The sequence below is a fragment of the Anomaloglossus baeobatrachus genome, chromosome 4 (assembly GCF_048569485.1).
Source record: "Anomaloglossus baeobatrachus isolate aAnoBae1 chromosome 4, aAnoBae1.hap1, whole genome shotgun sequence".
NCBI lineage: Eukaryota > Metazoa > Chordata > Amphibia > Anura > Aromobatidae > Anomaloglossus > Anomaloglossus baeobatrachus.
The window spans coordinates 516,472,282-516,491,015 of record NC_134356.1 but is presented as its reverse complement, the minus strand read 5'-3'; the positions used below and the strand labels follow the sequence as shown (position 1 = coordinate 516,491,015).

Genomic DNA, 18,734 nt, shown 5'->3' with positions numbered 1-18,734 from the left:
AGCTCCCTTCCTGGTTTTCCACCAGGATAAGGTGGTTCTGCGTCCTGTCCCGGAATTTCTCCCTAAGGTGGTATCCCCTTTTCATCTAAATCAGGATATCTCCTTGCCTTCCTTTTGCCCTAATCCAATTCACCAGTGTGAAAAGGATTTGCACTCTTTGGATCTAGTGAGAGCACTCCGGTTCTACGTGTCTCGCACGGCGCCTCTGCGCCGTTCAGACGCGCTCTTTGTCCTTGTCGCTGGCCAGCGAAAGGGCTCTCAGGCCTCCAAGTCAACCTTGGCCCGGTGGATCAAGGAACCGATTCTCGAGGCCTACCGTACTTCTGGGCTTCCGCTCCCTTCAGGGTTGAAGGCCCATTCTACCAGAGCCGTAGGTGCGTCCTGGGCATTGCGGCACCGGGCGACGGCTCAGCAGGTGTGTCAGGCAGCTACGTGGTCTAGTCTGCACACTTTCACGAAGCACTATCAAGTGCATACCTATGCTTCGGCAGACGCCAGTCTAGGTAGGCGAGTCCTCCAGGCGGCGGTTGCCCACCTGTAAGAGGGGGCCGTTTTCGGCTCTTTTTATTGAGGTATTGCTTTACCCACCCAGGGACTGCTCTTGGACGTCCCAATTGTCTGGGTCTCCCAATGGAGCGACAAAGAAAAAGGGAATTTTGTTTACTTACCGTAAATTCCTTTTCTTCTAGCTCCTATTGGGATACCCAGCACCCACCCCTGTGCCCTTCGGGCTGGTTGTTCTTTTGTGTACACATGTTGTTGATGTTGATTTGTTCTTTTGGTTCATGGTCTTCAGTTCTCCGAACATCTTTCGGATTGAATTTACCCTAGACCAATTTATAAGTTTTCTCCTTCCTGCTTTTGCACCAAACTGAGGAGCCCGTGGTCCACGGGAGGGTGTATAGGCAGAGGAGAGGGGTTACACTTTTTTAAAAGTGTAATACTTTGTGTGGCCTCCAGAGGCAGAAGCTATACACCCAATTGTCTGGGTCTCCCAATAGGAGCTAGAAGAAAAGGAATTTACGGTAAGTAAACAAAATTCCCTTTTTTTCAGCTCACCCAAGATATATTAGCTTCCCAGGAGTTCAATTATATCCAGGCGGTGCACGGATTTAATTGAAGGCTGAACGTCAGTGATTCAGTGCAGATCCCAAGGAGGAGCCGAAGATGAAATGTGTTTTAGGATTTCTGTTATTTTCCAGGGAATATAATGGAGTAGTATGTGATATTATGGATCTGTGGGGGACGTTATGGAGCAATAGTGGACAGTCTGAACAATGGGAGATACGATGGAGCTATGGGAGATATTATGGGGCAATTAGGGGGATTGTGAGAGGTGACATAAAATATTGTGAGGTAGAGGGGACTTTAAGAAGAGGATATTTTGTAGAAGGGAAGTGTTTTGTGGTTAATTTGGAGAGGGTCAGTGTGAGGGGGCATTATAGAGACAGGCAGTGTATGGGTGGTACATTATTGATCAAGGCAACATTATAAAGAGGGGTTGTGTGGGGGAATATTTTGCAGAGGGGTTCTCTGTGGGGGGATATTATGGAGGGAGTCAATGCGTGGGGGGATATGGAGGGGGCAATGTATGGGAGCAATATGGAGGGGGCACTGCATGGGGGAGATATAGAGAGGGGCACTATGTGGGAGAGATACTATAAAGGGAGGCACTGTGTGGGAAAGATATTATGGTGAGGGGGCTTTGTGGGGGATATTATGGACGTGGACATTGTAGAGAGGGGCACTGTGTGGGCGACATTACAGAGAGGGGCAGTATGGGGGACACATTATGGAGAGGAGCAGTATTGCGCGTATTTTGCATAGAAAGCACAGTGAGGTGCAGCATGTAAGATATTTATGTGGTGTTGGTTGTTCTGACACTCCAATCGTGTACAGACGGTGATTCTGGCTCCTCATACATGTGCTGATGATGGTTCTGATTTTGTACACATGTAGCAATCCATAACATGTTTAATAGCTGTGCTAAAACCTAAAAAGGGAGAATCTAGGTTGAACATATCTTTTTGTGATTCTCATATTTGGGGTTGACACTTTGTTTTACCTGATGTCTTACCTCGTGGTTTGTTGTGCCATTATTTTGTGTGCTTTACTCTCACAGAGCACTATCTCTGGTGTTTCGGCTGCCTACAATCGGGAACAGTTATGGCTGGCTAACGAAAGCCTCATCACTAAACTGCAGGCCCGCTGTCGAGGATTCCTGATGCGCAAGAAATTTAAGTCCAGAGTTAACTTTTTGAAAGAGCAGTCTCCCGCCGTGACCTGCATTCAGGTTGGTTCTCTCTTATATTTAATAAATGTTGAAATAAAATGAACGGACTTGTAACAATTTGTCCCTGCAGTTAAACAGGATTTTCACCTTGACTGTAATTGTAGGGGATCCTTGATATTACCAAAACCTCTGGGACATGGGCACTCGGTGACATGAAGAATTCCCTTGTTCACAACTGAAAGGAACATGAAGTTTTCATCCAATGCCTCATTTATAGGGAACCTGTCATCTAATTAATGCTGCCCAAACCACAGGCAGTGTGAATCAGAATCTGGCTGTGCTAATACAGCCATGTATGCTGCGGAGGTTTAGCGAAAACATACTTTTAAAGGTTGGCTGGGAATATGTCTCGGCTGAATAATCCAAACCACGTCCCTTGCAGCGCTGCCCCATCTCCATTGAATGATAGGTCTTACCCTATATACTCATAGGGTGATATCTAGCATTCTAGAGAAGCATGATGGGGAGAAGCTGTCAGCCACCCGCCTTGGACCAGTCATCTGAGACGCATAGTCCTCGGCTAGCTTTTCTCCATTTTTCTCTAAAACACTGCAGCTTTTCAGAGTAAAACATACCTGACTGAAATAATGCAGCGAGGCTGAAGCATAATGAGTGTGGTTTGGGTAGCATCAATCAGATGACCGGTTCCCTTTAAGGTTCTTATGTGTAATGAGTCCCATTACTCTAGGAAATCAATGATTATATAGAGCTGAGCTTGTTGTTGTAATGGTTGACCCTCCCGTCTTGTTCCTCATAGGCACACTACAGAGGTCAGAAGCAGCGGAGAGCATTCAAGGACCGCATGCAGTATCTGAACGATCACAGTGATGAAGTAGTGAAGGTACTGCAATACTAGATGTTTAGTCTGAATAATGGTGAATAAATGATCCAGTGACTCCGGACATTATGTAACATGTCATAATGACTAATTGATCATTTTATATTATTCTAGATCCAGTCATACACTCGAATGTATCAAGCCAGGAAACGCTACAGGGACAGATTGAAGTACTTTAATGACCATGTGAGTACACTGACCTACGTGTCCTGGCGGAGCAGCATGCTTTTACTGAGATTACAACTTATGGCTGTGTATTTCTTGTTCGCAGATTAATGATATAGTAAAACTCCAAGCTTTTATCCGTGCCAACAAAGCCCGAGATGACTACAAGACCTTGAGTGAGTACATATCTCTAACTTGTGATTGACTCTTCCATGAGCTAAAACACAATATTGCCTTTCTGTGTTATCGGGTCGTAAACCCTTTCATACATACTGACTATATACAGTGTGTCCACCGCCATTAACTTGAGAACGGCGGCAGCTATAGGCATAGAAGTGGTGTCTAGGTATAGTAAAGTATCCATGTGCTACGCAATGAAACCACCTATAGTGCCACCTGGTGGAAAACAACAGAGTTAGCATTTTTATCTCGAAAACGGAATTAGATAGAGGAAAACAGTGAATTAAAACAGTGAAGGGCATCATCAATACAATACGAATCGACACCTTGCATACAGAAATGCTGTGATATGAAACCCATGACCCCCCCCAAAAAACATTGAATGCTGGTCACGCATATGGCGCTCATTTAACTTTGATGCTCAAAATGGCCACCGTCAGCTGCAATGCACATCTGGACTCTGGACAGCATACTGTATCTTGCTGCACGTTGTGCAATATGGTAGGTGACACGTTTGCACAAGCATCTGTGATACGTCGTCGTAGGTCCTGCAATGTTGGTGGAGGGGTCACATACACCTGCTGTTTGATCTCACAGAAAGAAGTCCAATGGGGTAAGGTCAGGTGAGTGTGGAGGCCACTCCACGCAGCCATCATACCCAATGACTTGTAGGCAGGTCTCCATGAGGTATCGCTTCACGTCTGCAGCCTTGTGAGTTTTATACGTTCTAATCATAGCAATTCTGTATGTAAGGTGTCGATTCGTATTGAATTGATGATGCCCTACAACTTTGTAATTCACTTTTTTTTCTCTATCTCGTTCCGTTTTTGAGATAAAAAATGCTAAATCCGTTGTTTTCCACCAGGTGGCGCTATAGCTGGTTTCATTGCGTAGCGCATGGCTACTTTACTATACCTAGACACCACTTCTATGCCTATAGCTGCCGCTGTTCTCAAGTTAATGGCAGTGGACAAGATATGGGTGGACACACTGTATGTTACTAGAGGTCTAAACGTATTCTGGGAAGGTTCTGGCTTTTATACATAAGTGCCCTAAGAAGATACAACAAGTTTTTGTAACGTGTAACGTTCATTCTTACTCACACTCGGAGACTGTATTTTAGTTCTATTGTGACACTACAAACCCTTCTGAAAATGAGGACTGAATAAGCTATTATTGTGGGAGTTTTTAGTCACTCGTACATCAAAGAATCCCAATCCATGGACTCTTGAGTAGTGATGAGCGAGTACTAAAAAGCTCGGGTGCTCGAAGCTCGGGCCGAGCCTCCCAAGATACTCGTGTACTCGGCCCGAGCAACGAGCCCAATGTTATCCTATGGGAGACCCGAGTATTTTTGTGAAATGACCCCCGGCAGCATGTAGAAACCCTAAAAATGTCACAAAAGTCTCAGAAGAGTGCTCAAATGACATGGCAACAGCATGGGGAAGACCCCTTGAAGCATTTATCACTCAAAAGTCACAGCTCTGAACAATTTTGTCCGAGTTTTACGCCATTTTTACGGACTCACCTGAAAACCTTCCAAAATGACACCAAAATGAATTTTCATGGCGGAAATGTTAAGGGCACATACCCAAGACACGCCCCCCACACTGAGTGACAGGTGTCACACTGCACCCAATCACAGCAGCCGGTGGGCGTGTCTATACTGTGCAGTGAAATAAATAATTAAATAATTAAAAAAAACGGCGTGTGGTCCCCCCAATTTTAATACCAGCCAGATAAAGCCATACGGCTGAAGGCTGGTATTCTCAGGATGGGGAGCTCCACGTTATGGGGAGCCCCCCACCCTAACAATATCAGTCAGCAGCCGCCCAGAATTGCCGCATACATTATATGCGACAGTTCTGGGGCTGTACCCGGCTCTTCCCGATTTACCCTAGTGCGTTGGCAAATCGGGGTAATAAGGAGTTAATGGCAGCCCATAGCTGCCAATAAGTCCTAGATTAATCATGTCAGGCGTCTCCCCGAGATTCCTTCCATGATTAATCTGTAAATTACAGTTAAAAAACACACACACACCCGAAAAATCCTTTATTAGAAATAAAAAACACTAACAAAGTCCCTCATTACCAATTTATTAACCCCGACAAACCCTCCATGTCCGGCGTACTCCACAGTCCTCCAGCGTCGCGTCCAGCTCTGCTGCATGGAAGTGACAGGAGCTGCAGAATACACCGCCGCTCCGGTCACCTCCACGCAGCTAATGAGATGAGTATAGCGATCAGCTGCTGTCAGTCAGGTAACTCCCGGCCACCGCTGGATCCAGCGGTGGCCGCGATTAACCTCAGTGACAGCAGCTGATCGCGCTACTCACCGCCGCTCCGGTCAGCTCCATGCACCAACTGAGGTGAGTAGCGCGATCAGCTGCTGTCACTGAGGTTAATCGCGGCCACCGCTGGATCCAGCGGTGGCCGGGAGTTACCTGACTGACAGCAGCTGATCGCTATACTCACCTCAGTTGGTGCATAGAGCTGACCGGAGCGGCGGTGAGTAGCGCGATCAGCTGAGCTGTCACTGAGGTTAATCGCGGCCACCGCTGCATCCAGCGGTGGCCGGGAGTTACCTGACTGACAGCAGCTGATCGCTATACTCATCTCATTAGCTGCGTGGAGGTGACCGGAGCGGCGGTGTATTCTGCAGCTCCTGTCACTTCCATGCAGCAGAGCTGGACGCGACGCTGGAGGACTGTGGAGTACGCCGGACATGGAGGGTTTGTAGGGGTTAATAAATTGGTAATGAGGGACTTTGTTAGTGTTTTTTATTTCTAATAAAGGATTTTTCGGGTGTGTGTGTTTTTTAACTGTAATTTACAGATTAATCATGGAAGGTATCTCGGGGAGACGCCTGACATGATTAATCTAGGATTTAGTGGCAGCTATGGGCTGCCATTAACTCCTTATTACCCCGATTTGCCAACGCACTAGGGTAAATCGGGAAGAGCCGGGTACAGCCCCAGAACTGTCGCATATAATGTATGCGGCAATTCTGGGCAGCTGCTGACTGATATTGTTAGGGTGGGGGGCTCCCCATAACGTGGGGCTCCCCATCCTGAGAATACCAGCCTTCAGCTGTATGGCTTTATCTGGCTGGTATTAAAATTGGGGGGACCGCATGCCGGTTTTTTTAATTATTTATTTATTTATTTTACTGCACAGTATAGACACGCCCACCGGCTGCTGTGATTGGGTGCAGTGAGACACCTGTCACTCAGCGTGGGGGCGTGTCTCACTGCAACCAATCATAGGCGCCTGTGGGCGTGGAAAGCAGGGAATATGAGATGGCTGTGTGCAGAGCACAGCGCGGCGGCCGGTATAAAGGCTCGGTCACGCTGTGCAGGCCGGCCAATCACTGCAATTCCACAACTAACAGGGCTGTGGCATTGCAGTGGTCTGCCAGCCAATCCCTGCATGAGGGCTGGCTCTCAAAAGAGCGCCAACATGCAGAAATCAAGACCACGAGTAAAGCACGAGTATTGCAAAATTACTCGGTACCCGCCGAGTAGCCCGAGTACAGTGATACTCGTGCGAGTACCGAGTAGTAACAAGCATACTCGCTCATCACTACTCTTGAGCTGTTGCAAGTCCACCAAAGCAGGTGCCACTGGTCTGAAACGACTGCTCTGATGGGCACTTAGCTAGGCATGCCAGTATATGGAGCTCTTGTGTGAGTGCATAGCTGTAGTGTTCAGTTCCCTAAACATGTCTTCTTGGATTGCGCTTGAGATGTTATACCACTACTATTATAATATTTTTCTGTCTTTCCTTCTTCCAGTCAATGCAGAAGATCCACCAATGGCCGTGGTGCGTAAGTTTGTTCATCTTTTGGACCAGAGCGATCAGGATTTCCAGGAAGAGTTGGAAGTCATGAAATTGCGAGAAGAAGTAGTGACTCTTCTCAGATCAAACCAGCAGCTGGAGAATGATCTTAATCTTATGGATATCAAGATTGGACTCCTCGTGAAAAACAAAATTACACTGCAGGTATGTTCCTGCCGTCAGCTCAGCCGTATAGGCTTCTTAATAGAACTACTTACAGCCCTACATAATGCATGGTGGAATATGCATCTCTATAAGGTCTTGTGAGATTACATATTAAAAATTATTCTCATGGCCCTGACATTTGGAAGGATATAGTTAAAGCCATATAGAATTCGAGGTAAACAGTGACAATAAGGATCAAACAGAGCCCAGCAACATTATGGGAATTTAGAACAGTCCTGAGCTCCTGGAGCCAGTGCTTTGCATCAGCGGACTTTAAAGGAAGGATGTGACAGTCGCTCTTATCTTTTTATAGTATCTTTTTTTTTCTCCATCACTAGTCAAGGAGACCTAAACCTTCACCACTATTGAAATGCACGAGAACCCAATATGATGCTTTACTCACTGCCATTTCTTTATTTTAGGATGTTGTGTCCCACAGTAAGAAGTTAACAAAGAAAAATAAGGAGCAGCTCTCTGATATGATGATGCTCAATAAGCAGAAGGGAGGACTCAAGGCTCTGAGCAAGGAGAAAAGGGAAAAGCTGGAGGCCTACCAGCACCTCTTCTACTTACTGCAGGTATATGAACGGGTTGACACATTTGTACTGTGGTTCTAGTGGACAACATAATGATTTCCTGAGATCATTATTAGGGATGATCGAATACCTCAAATATTCGGCTTCGCAAATATTTTCCGAATAGGTCGCCGATATGCGAATATTCGATGCACAATGTAAGTCTATGGGAAGCCCGAATAGTTCCGAATAGTTGTTATTCGGTTTTCTCATAGACTTACATTGCTCATCGAATATTCGCGAATAGTCGAATAGCGGCAACCTATTCGGAAAATATTCGCGAAGCCGAATATTTGAGGTATTCGATCATCCCTAATCATTATCATATTAAATGTAATATTCACATGGTGTTTAAGTGCTCAGCTTTCCTCTTGGGGCAGATACTTTATCTTTTAAAGTGTTTGTACTAGTGATGAGCGAATACTAAATATTCGGGTTCAGGTTATTCTTACCACATACCTACCGTGTTTTTCCAAAAATAAGACACTGTCTTATATTTTTTTTGCCCCCCAAAAAAGCGCTAGGGCTTATTTTTGGAGGAGGTCTTTTTCTTGGAGAAACATGGTTGGGGGTAAGTTTACCCCCCAAAAAAGCAGACCCCCCACTTCCCAGGAGACTCATACTCACCAGACCAGGACGTCTGCGTGGTTCCCAGGTCCTCCTGTGATCTCCGGTCGGTGCTGCACACCGTCCTACCCTGCTGCTAGCTGACACGCTGACACAGACAGAAGATCCCAGACACACACAGCAGATCACACACAGACACACAGCAGATCACAGATATACACAGCAGATCACACACAGCAGATCGCAGGCACACACAGCCGATCACAGATACACACAGCCGATCGCAGACACACACAGCCGATCGCAGACACACACAGCCGATCGCAGACACACACAGCCGATCGCAGACACACACAGCCGATCGCAGACACACACAGCCGATCGCAGACACACACAGCCGATCGCAGACACACACAGCCGATCACAGATACACACAGCCGATCGCAGATACACACATCCGAACGCAGACACACACAGCCGATCGCAGAAAAACACAGCCGATCGCAGACACACACACCCACACACACAGCCGATTGCAGACACACACACACACACACACACACAGATCACATCACATCCAGCACTTACGGCAGCAGATAATGAGAGCAAGTCACGTGTCCGGCCGCAGGTCCTGTTCGTCACGCTGCACTGCCTCTCAGAATTCTCCCGGCGAGAAGAGATCGGTGTCACTGGATGAGGTGAGTGTGTATGCGATCCGATGTATGTGTGTGTGTGTGTGTGTGTGATCTGTTGTTTGCGTGTGAGGCGATGTTTGTGTGTGCGATCTGACTGTGTGTGTGATCCGATGTTTGTGTGTGAGATCTGGTGTGTGTGTGTGTGTGTGTGTGTGTGTGTGTGTGTGAGCTGCTGTGTGCGGGTGTGTGATCACTGCAGGTCCTCTGCTCGGTGTCGGGTGAGTGTAATTGCCGGGTGCTGCTGTCTATAATGAAGTGTCCTGCAGTATCTGTATCTTTTCTTTGTCGCTCCATTGGGAGACCCAGACAATTGGGTGTATAGCTTCTGCCTCCGGAGGCCACACAAAGTATTACACTTTAAAAGTGTAACCCCTCCCCTCTGCCTATACACCCTCCCGTGCATCACGGGCTCCTCAGTTTTATGCTTTGTGTGGAAGGAGGCACACATCCACTCATACATTCTCAAACTAGTTATATCGGTTGGAAGAAAAGAGGACCCCCACGGGGCCCCCGGCATGTTCCCTTCTCACCCCACTATGTCGGCGGTGCTGTTAAGGTTGAAGTACCCATTGCGGGTACAAAGGCCGGAGCCTCATGCCGTTTTCCTTCACCATCCCTTAGTGGCTCTGGGAGAAGTGGGATCCTGACCGGTCATCCATTCACTGGGACCGGGCTCCCTCCGCAGCCCCTGTGGGAATCTGCCGGACAGGAGTCTATTCATCCTCAGGGACCGGGCCCTGCATCTATAAGGTACTCTGTGTCCCCATGGGGACTGTGCATGGAGCGCCTTCTTCCCGGACGCTGCAGCAGCTGCTCATTTGTGAAGACCGGCGGACTTCCGCGCCGACCGCGCCTGCTTGTCGGCCGCGGTCTTAAATTTAGTCCCCGGCTTCATCGCGGCCTAGTAGCAAAAATCCCGCCCCCGGGCCTGCCTGTCAGGGGTAAGGGCGGGACTGCCGACCTGACGTCGGATGTGAGGGCCGGAGCATCCTGTATGTTTCCTCCCCCCTCACTGATCACTGTGGGGACCCCAGATTCCCGCACTTTTTCTAGCACCGCCCACGGCTCCACTCCTCCCCTGAGAGCTCCGGCAGCCATGTTTTTGGCATTCTGCCGGTGGAGGATTATCAGGAAAGAGCTCTGCAGCTCTGGGAGACCTAAGGCAGGGAATCTGGAGGACACACACTCCGCTTTTTAGCGGTCGGTAAGCCACACCGGTCACCCGGTGCTGGTCCCCCCTAGGGTGCCGGAATAGATACGTATTATATACATATTTCTGTTCGGTCGGGCTGTATACCCCTTCCCATATACCCTCAGTGATCACTCTCCTAGGAGACAACAGCATGTCGTCCACAAGGAGCAAGGGTGCTAAGGCACAGGGTTTTTTTGCGACCTGTACCTCTTGTGGGGCTATGTTACCTGCGGGTTCCACCTACCCTCACTGTGAGCAATGCTCGACCCCTGTTTCGCTTGCTCAGCCGGAGCCTCGGTCACTAGTGGGCCCCTCGGCTCAGGTAGACCCCCCTGCTCCCCCTGTCCAGGCGGCAGGGACAGAGTTTGCTGCTTTTGCTGAGAAACTCTGAGTCACTTTCACAATCCATGGCTCAGTCTATGGACAAATGGTCTGCCAAGCTGCTAGAAGCTTTGCAGTCCAGACCGGTCCTTACACAGGCCCCGGCCCCTGTTGGATCGTCGCCTCCAGGCCCCTCTAGGTCTGCGCGGCAGCGCGCTCCCAGGTTGGGCCCTAGGTCCCACGCGGAGGACTCCTGCCCGGACCACAGTCCCAGACCGGCTAAGCGGGCTCGCTGGGAATCTTCCCCGACTTCTTCACGCTGCTCGGGTTCCCAGCTTGAGGACTCTCTGGAGGACGAGGCGGACGTCGCAGCTCAGGGCTCTGAGCCTGACGTTGCCCTCAATCTTGATACACCTGAAGGGGACGCCTTAGTAAATGATCTTATCTCGTCCATCAACCAGGTGTTAGATCTGTCTCCCCCACCTCCACCTGTAGAGGAGTCGACTTCTCAGCAGGAGAAACACCAGTTTCGGTTCCCCAAACGTACACGGAGTGCGTTTTTCGATCACTCTAACTTCAGACATGCTGTCCAGAAGCCCAGAGCGGTTCCGGACAAGCGCTTTACTAAGCGCCTTACTGACACACGTTACCCCTTCCCCTCTGACGTAGTTAAGGGTTGGGCTCAGTGTCCCAAGGTGGATCCTCCAGTCTCTAGATTGGCGGCTAGATCTGTGGTATCGGTTGCAGATGGTTCATCGCTAAAAGATGCCACTGACAGGCAGATAGAGCTCCTGGTGAAATCCATCTATGAAGCCACGGGCGCGTCTTTTGCCCCGGCCTTTGCAGCCGTGTGGGCACTCCAAGCTATCTCAGCTTGTCTGGCTGAGATTAATGCAGTCACACGTAATTCTGCTCCGCAGGTTGCGTCTCTGACTTCTCAAGCGTCAGCTTTTTCTTCCTACGCCATGAACGCAGTCCTAGACTCTGCTAGCCGTACAGCGGTGGCATCCGCTAATTCTGTGGCAGTCCGCAGGGCCATGTGGCTGCGCGAATGGAAGGCAGACTCGGCCTCCAAGAGGTTCTTAACCGGTTTGCCGTTTTCTGGCGACCGATTGTTTGGCGAACGATTGGATGAGATTATTAAGGAATCTAAGGGAAAGGACTCCTCCTTACCCCAGTCCAAACCTAAGAGACCTCAGCAACGGAAAATTCAATTGAGGTTTCGGTCCTTTCGTCCCTCCGCCAAGTCCCAATCCACTTCGTCCAGCATGCCGGAGAAAGGCCAGAGGAACTCCTATGCGTGGCGGTCTAAGTCACGCCCCCAAAAGGCCGCCGGAGGCACTGCCTCCAAGGCGGCCTCCTCATGACTCTCGGCATCCCCGAACCGCATCCTCGATCGGTGGCAGGCTCTCCCGCTTTTGCGACGCCTGGTGGCCACATGTTCAAGACCGATGGGTGAGAGACATTCTGTCTCACGGTTACAGGATAGAGTTCAGCTCTCGTCCTCCGACTCGTTTCTTCAGGACCTCTCCGCCCCCCGCTCGGGCCGACGCACTTTTTCAGGCAGTGGACGCTCTGAAGACAGAAGGAGTTGTGATCCCTGTTCCCCCTCAGGAACATGGTCGCGGCTTTTACTCCAACTTGTTCGTGGTGCCAAAGAAGGACGGATCATTCCGTCCCGTTCTGGACCTCCAAACTACTCAACAGACATGTGAGCACCAGACGGTTTCGGATGGAATCTCTCCGCTCGGTCATCGCCTCGATGTCACAGGGAGACTTCCTAGCATCGATCGACATCAAAGATGCTTATCTCCATGTGCCGATCGCACCCGAACATCAACGCTTCTTGCGTTTCGCCATCGGGGACAAACACCTTCAGTTCGTGGCATTGCCTTTTGGCCTGGCGACAGCCCCACGGGTGTTCACCAAAGTCATGGCATCCGTTGTGGCGGTCCTACACTCTCAGGGCCACTCGGTGATTCCCTACTTAAACGATCTCCTAGTCAGGGCACCTTCTCGGGTGGCGTGTCAACACAGCCTTACCGTCGCTCTAGCGACTCTCCAGCAGTTCGGGTGGATAATCAACTTCCTAAAATCCAAGTTGACACCGACCCAATCACTGACTTACCTCGGGATGGAGTTTCATACACAGTCAGCGGTAGTCAAGCTACCGCCGGACAAACAGCTTGTTCTGCAGGCAGGGGTGCAATCTCTTCTTCGGGGTCAGTCACACCCCTTGAGGCGCCTCATGCACTTCCTGGGGAAGATGGTGGCAGCGATGGAGGCAGTGCCGTTCGCGCAATTCCATCTGCGGCCACTCCAATGGGACATTCTCCGCAAATGGAACAGGAGGTAGACTTCCCTCGACAGGAATGTCTCTCTGTCCCTTGCAACCAAGACGTCTCTTCAGTGGTGGCTCCTTCCCAATTCTCTATCGCAAGGAAAATCCTTCCTACCCCCAACCTGGGCTGTGGTCACCACGGACGCGAGCCTGTCAGGGTGGGGAGCGGTTTTCCTCCACCACAGGGCTCAGGGAACTTGGACTCCGGTAGAGTCTTCCCTTCAGATCAATGTTCTGGAGATAAGGGCAGTGTATCTAGCCCTATTGGCCTTCCATCGGTGGCTGGAGGTCAGGCAGATCCGTATACAGTCGGACAACGCCACTGCCGTCGCATACATCAACCACCAGGGCGGCACGCGCAGTCGTCAGGCCTTCCAGGAAGTCAGGCGGATTCTGCAGTGGGTGGAAGCCACAGCCTCCACGATCTCCGCAGTTTACATCCCGGGCGTAGAAAACTGGGAAGCAGATTTTCTCAGTCGACAGGGCATGGACGCGGGGGAATGGTCTCTTCACCCAGACGTGTTTCGAGAGATCTGTCACCGCTGGGGAACGCCGGACGTCGATCTCATGGCGTCACGACACAACAACAAGGTCCCGGCATTCATGGCCCGGTCCCAAGATCACAGAGCTCTGGCGGCGGACGCATTAGTTCAGGATTGGTCGCAGTTTCGACTGCCTTATGTATTTCCTCCTCTGGCGATGCTGCCCAGAGTGTTACGCAAGATCAGGTCCGACTGTCGTCGCGCCATTCTCGTCGCTCCAGACTGGCCGAGGCGATCGTGGTACCCGGATCTGTGGCATCTCACGGTGGGTCAACCGTGGGCGCTTCCAGACCGCCCAGACTTGCTGTCACAAGGGCCGTTTTTCCATCTGAATTCTGTGGCCCTCAACCTGACTGTGTGGCCATTGAGTCCTGGCTCCTAGCGTCTTCAGGATTATCTCAGGATGTCAATGCCACTATGAGACAGGCCAGGAAACCAACGTCCGCCAAGATCTATTACAGATCTTGGCGGATCTTCTTATCCTGGTGCTCTGATAATGGTTTTACTCCCTGGCCGTTTGCCTTACCCACTTTTCTTTCATTCCTTCAATCCGGAATGGACAAGGGTTTGTCACTCGGCTCTCTCAAGGGACAAGTATTGGCGCTCTCTGTATTTTTTCAAAAGCGCCTGGCCAGGCTTCCGCAGGTCCGCACGTTCCTGCAGGGAGTTTGCCACATAGTCCCACCTTACAAGCGTCCGCTGGAACCCTGGGACCTTAACAGGGTGCTAACGGCTCTTCAGAAACCACCTTTCGAGCCGCTGCGGGATGTCTCTTTATCACGTCTTTCGCAGAAGGTGGCATTTCTAGTGGCAGTTACATCACTCCGAAGAGTGTCGGAGCTTGCAGCGCTGTCATGTAAAGCCCCCTTCCTGGTTTTTCACCAGGATAAGGTGGTTCTGCGTCCTGTCCCGGAATTTCTCCCTAAGGTGGTATCTCCTTTTCATCTTAATCAGGATATCTCCTTACCTTCATTTTGCCCTAATCCAATTCACCAATGCGAAAAGGATTTGCACTCATTAGATCTAGTGAGGGCACTCCGGTTCTACGTGTCTCGCACGGCGCCTTTGCGCCGTTCAGATGCGCTCTTTGTCCTTGTCGCTGGCCAGCGTAAGGGTTCGCAGGCTTCCAAGTCAACCTTGGCTCGGTGGATCAAGGAACCGATTCTTGAAGCCTACCGTTTTTCTGGGCTTCCGCTTCCTTCAGGGCTGAAAGCCCATTCTACCAGAGCCGTGGGTGCGTCCTGGGCATTGCGGCACCGGGCTACGGCTCAGCAGGTGTGTCAGGCAGCTACCTGGTCTAGTCTGCACACTTTCACGAAACACTATCAGGTGCATACCTATGCTTCGGCAGACGCCAGTCTAGGTAGGCGAGTCCTTCAGGCGGCGGTTGCCCACCTGTAAGAGGGGGCCGTTTCGGCTCTTTTTATCGAGGTATTCTTATACCCACCCAGGGACTGCTTTTGGACGTCCCAATTGTCTGGGTCTCCCAATGGAGCGACAAAGAAGAAGGGAATTTTGTTTACTTACCGTAAATTCCTTTTCTTCTAGCTCCTATTGGGAGACCCAGCACCCGCCCCTGTGCCCTTCGGGCTGTTGTTCTTTTGTGTACACATGTTGTTCATGTTGAAGGGTTCTTTTGGTTCATGGTTTCAGTTCTCCGAACATCCTTCGGATTGAATTTACCTTAGACCAATTTATACGTTTTCCTCCTTCCTGCTTTTGCACCAAAACTAAGGAGCCCGTGATGCACGGGAGGGTGTATAGGCAGAGGGGAGGGGTTACACTTTCAGGCTATGTTCACACTAGAAAAATGATTTTTCTTAAGAAATTTCTTAAGAAATTTCTTAAGAGTGCACCTGTGTTAAAAAACGCACCAAAAACGCACCTGCGTTTTTGCCGCGTTTTCGGTGCGTTTTTGGTGCGTTTTCGGTCCGTTTTTGGTGCGTTTTTACCGCTGGTTGCTCCCTGCGTTATTGTGCCAATTATCTATGGCAAAAAACGCAGTTAGCTGCAGAAAAGAAGTGACATGCTCATTCTTTTTCTTAAGAAAATCTACTGAAAGAATTTTCTTAAGAAAAAAACGCAGTGTGTGCACAGCTAATTTTTTTTGCCATAGGTTTTGCTGGGGAATGTCTGCAGAAAGGTTACAAGAATTTCTCAAGAAATTTCTGCAGCAAAAACGGACCCAAAACGCAGGTAAAAAACGCAGTGTGTGAACATAGCCTTAAAGTGTAATTCTTTGTGTGGCCTCCGGAGGCAGAAGCTATACACCCAATTGTCTGGGTCTCCCAATAGGAGCTAGAAGAAAAGGAATTTACGGTAAGTAAACAAAATTCCCTTCTTTTAGCTGCACGGACACTTCATTATTGATCCGGGACTAGGGCTTATTTTCGGGGGAGGGCTTATATTTAAGCCTTTCTCCGAAAATGCTGAAAATCCCTGCTAGGGCTTATTTTTGGGGGAGGTCTTATTTTTGGAAAAACACGGTAGTACTATTCCAGTATTTGTCACAAATAACGACCCTAATGCAAGTCAATGAGGAACTCGAGCATTTTTTTTTTTAAGATTTCCCAGAAAAATGCTCGGGTTCTCCATTGACTTGCATAACGTTTGTTATTCGTGACAAATACTGGAATAATACTGGATATTTGGTTAGAATAACCTGAAATACAAATATTTATTATTTGCTCATCACAAGTTTATATCAATAAAGCTTAAGTTATCACCAATTCATAGGAGAAGCTGTAATTTGATGATTGCTTGGGGTCCCACTATAAGGGCCCTGGAGTTCTCTGTCTAATGGAGTGCTGATCCACATGTGCACCTTATATACATTCATTGTCCGGCCTATGGGATTGCGGCGGCCATGGGCTGTTGCATTCAGACATGGCACAGCATAGTCCTGTTCTTGGCCTTGATGGGGTCCCAACGGTGAGACCCACATCAGTCAGCAAGTTATAATCTATCCTATTGATAGATGACAATATGCTATTATGTTACAGACACTTTAGCATTGTATTGTTCTTTAGATTTCTCCAGCATTTAATCAACAGATGGACATCCAATTGATTATGTAAAAATAAAATAATATGTATACAGAGTTCAAGCCAAAAAATGCAAAATCAATAAAGATGAAGGCTGCACATTCAGTAATATGATAATGGTATAATGCTACAAGCCTGCTTACAATTATAATGAAAAATGCAATTTGCTAACTGGAAAGTGGACATGTGAATCATGAAATGCATACCACAAACAGCAGTTTATAATTGCAATGAGATGACACACAGTTAGGGTCACAGAGCTAGGGACCCCAATATAGAGATATACCTTGGCGAGGTTTTGGGGCTCGGTTACATTGATCAATGTGATTGCTAAATATCTCTTTTTTTTCCCTAATAGTCTTGGCAGGTATGCATTTCATTATTCACATGTTCACTTTCCAGTTAGCAAATTGCATTTTTCATTATAATTGTCAGCATGCTTGTAGCATTATACCATTATCATATTATTGGATGTACATACTCACCTACAGGCACAAATGGCTAAGGGATCAGCTCAGATACAGGAAGCCATGATGTCACAGTTACACCAGCTACTGGATGCTTTAAACTAATTAACTGCAGTGGTCAGGTGACTGAAGTGCTCCTTAACTGCTGCAGCCAATCACATGCTGCAGCGGTTCAGCAGCTTCCTGTCTCTGGGTTCAGGTGGGTGCGGGTAGGTCAGTATTGCAGAATTTCCTGTTCCTTGGGTAAATCTTGAGACACACTTACCATAGACTTCAATGCAAGTAGCACTCACAACATCCAACTTGTTTGCAACTTGGCTGTTGTGTTTCTTTTACAGCAAAATCAAAGCCCTAAAATAGTGAGGTGAAAGCGAGTTATAGACACAGTGCACACATGCTTTTGGGTTGTGTGACTTGTCAGATAACCGATGCCACACGACACATCCTAGCCCCATCCTATATTTTGCAATTCTTTAGTCTGACTTGAACACTACATACATGTATATTTAGTATGATAGTCTTGTAATTTGCTGCTTTTCTTTGTTTCCTGCAGACTAATCCAACTTATCTGGCAAAGCTCATTTTCCAAATGCCCCAGAATAAATCCACCAAATTCATGGACTCTGTCATTTTCACTCTGTATAACTATGCGTCCAACCAAAGAGAAGAATATCTGCTGCTGCGTCTTTTCAAGACCGCTCTCCAAGAGGAGATAAAGTGAGTGCCCACATCCTGTACCGCATTGCTAATTAACCACTAAATTACCTGTACCACGTTCACACATCGCAGCATTGTGATGGCTTTTGTTTATGGATTCCTAAAAAAATCCTCCTGGAGGTACATACAGTGTATTGCACTACATGCAGATGTCATAGAATCATAGATTGGTAGAGGTGGAAGGGGTCTCAAGGGCCATCGGGTCCAACCCCCTGCGAGTGCAGGCTTCCCTAAATCATCCCAGCTATAGGTTTATCCAGCTTCCGCTTGAAGATTTCTATTGATGGAGAGCTCACTACCTCCCATGGTCGCCTGTTCCACTCTCTGACTGCCCTCACTGTCAGAAAGTTTTTCCTAATGTCTAATCTGAATCTCCTTCCATTTAGTTTCATCCCATTCTTCTTGTAATTCCTTGTACTAATGAGAATAGGGTAGTTCCCTCTGCACTGTGACTTCCTTTCAGATATTTGTAGACTGCTATTAAGTCTCCTTTGAGCCTTCTCTTTTGTAAACTAAACATTCCTTGTTCTTTCTTCATCGTTCCTTATGGGAGACCCAGACCATGGGTGTATAGCTTCTGCCTCCGGAGGACACACAAAGTACTACACTAAAAAGTGTAGCTCCTCCCTCCTAGCATATACACCCCCTGGATGACCAAATCTAGCCAGTTCAATGCTTTGTGTTCAGGAGGCACACATCCACATTCATGCATTCTCATCTGATTTTCATTTTAAAGAGTTTGAAGAAAAGCGGGTCCAACCTGGACTCCCGGCATGTCCCTTCTCACCCCACTGTG

The 18,734-nt window shown here is 48.5% G+C and overlaps 1 protein-coding gene across 1 annotated transcript in view; it reads left to right on the top strand.

The window, feature by feature from the left end:
• Positions 1–18,734, top strand: part of IQGAP1 (IQ motif containing GTPase activating protein 1) — a 313,620-nt gene that overhangs the window by 221,382 nt on the left and 73,504 nt on the right. The window contains exons 19-25 of the mRNA XM_075345867.1: positions 2,123–2,293; positions 3,051–3,134; positions 3,246–3,317; positions 3,403–3,472; positions 7,269–7,477; positions 7,900–8,055; positions 17,775–17,938. Coding sequence (XP_075201982.1) covers positions 2,123–2,293; positions 3,051–3,134; positions 3,246–3,317; positions 3,403–3,472; positions 7,269–7,477; positions 7,900–8,055; positions 17,775–17,938 — 926 coding nt within the window. The remainder of the gene's footprint in view (positions 1–2,122; positions 2,294–3,050; positions 3,135–3,245; positions 3,318–3,402; positions 3,473–7,268; positions 7,478–7,899; positions 8,056–17,774; positions 17,939–18,734) is intronic.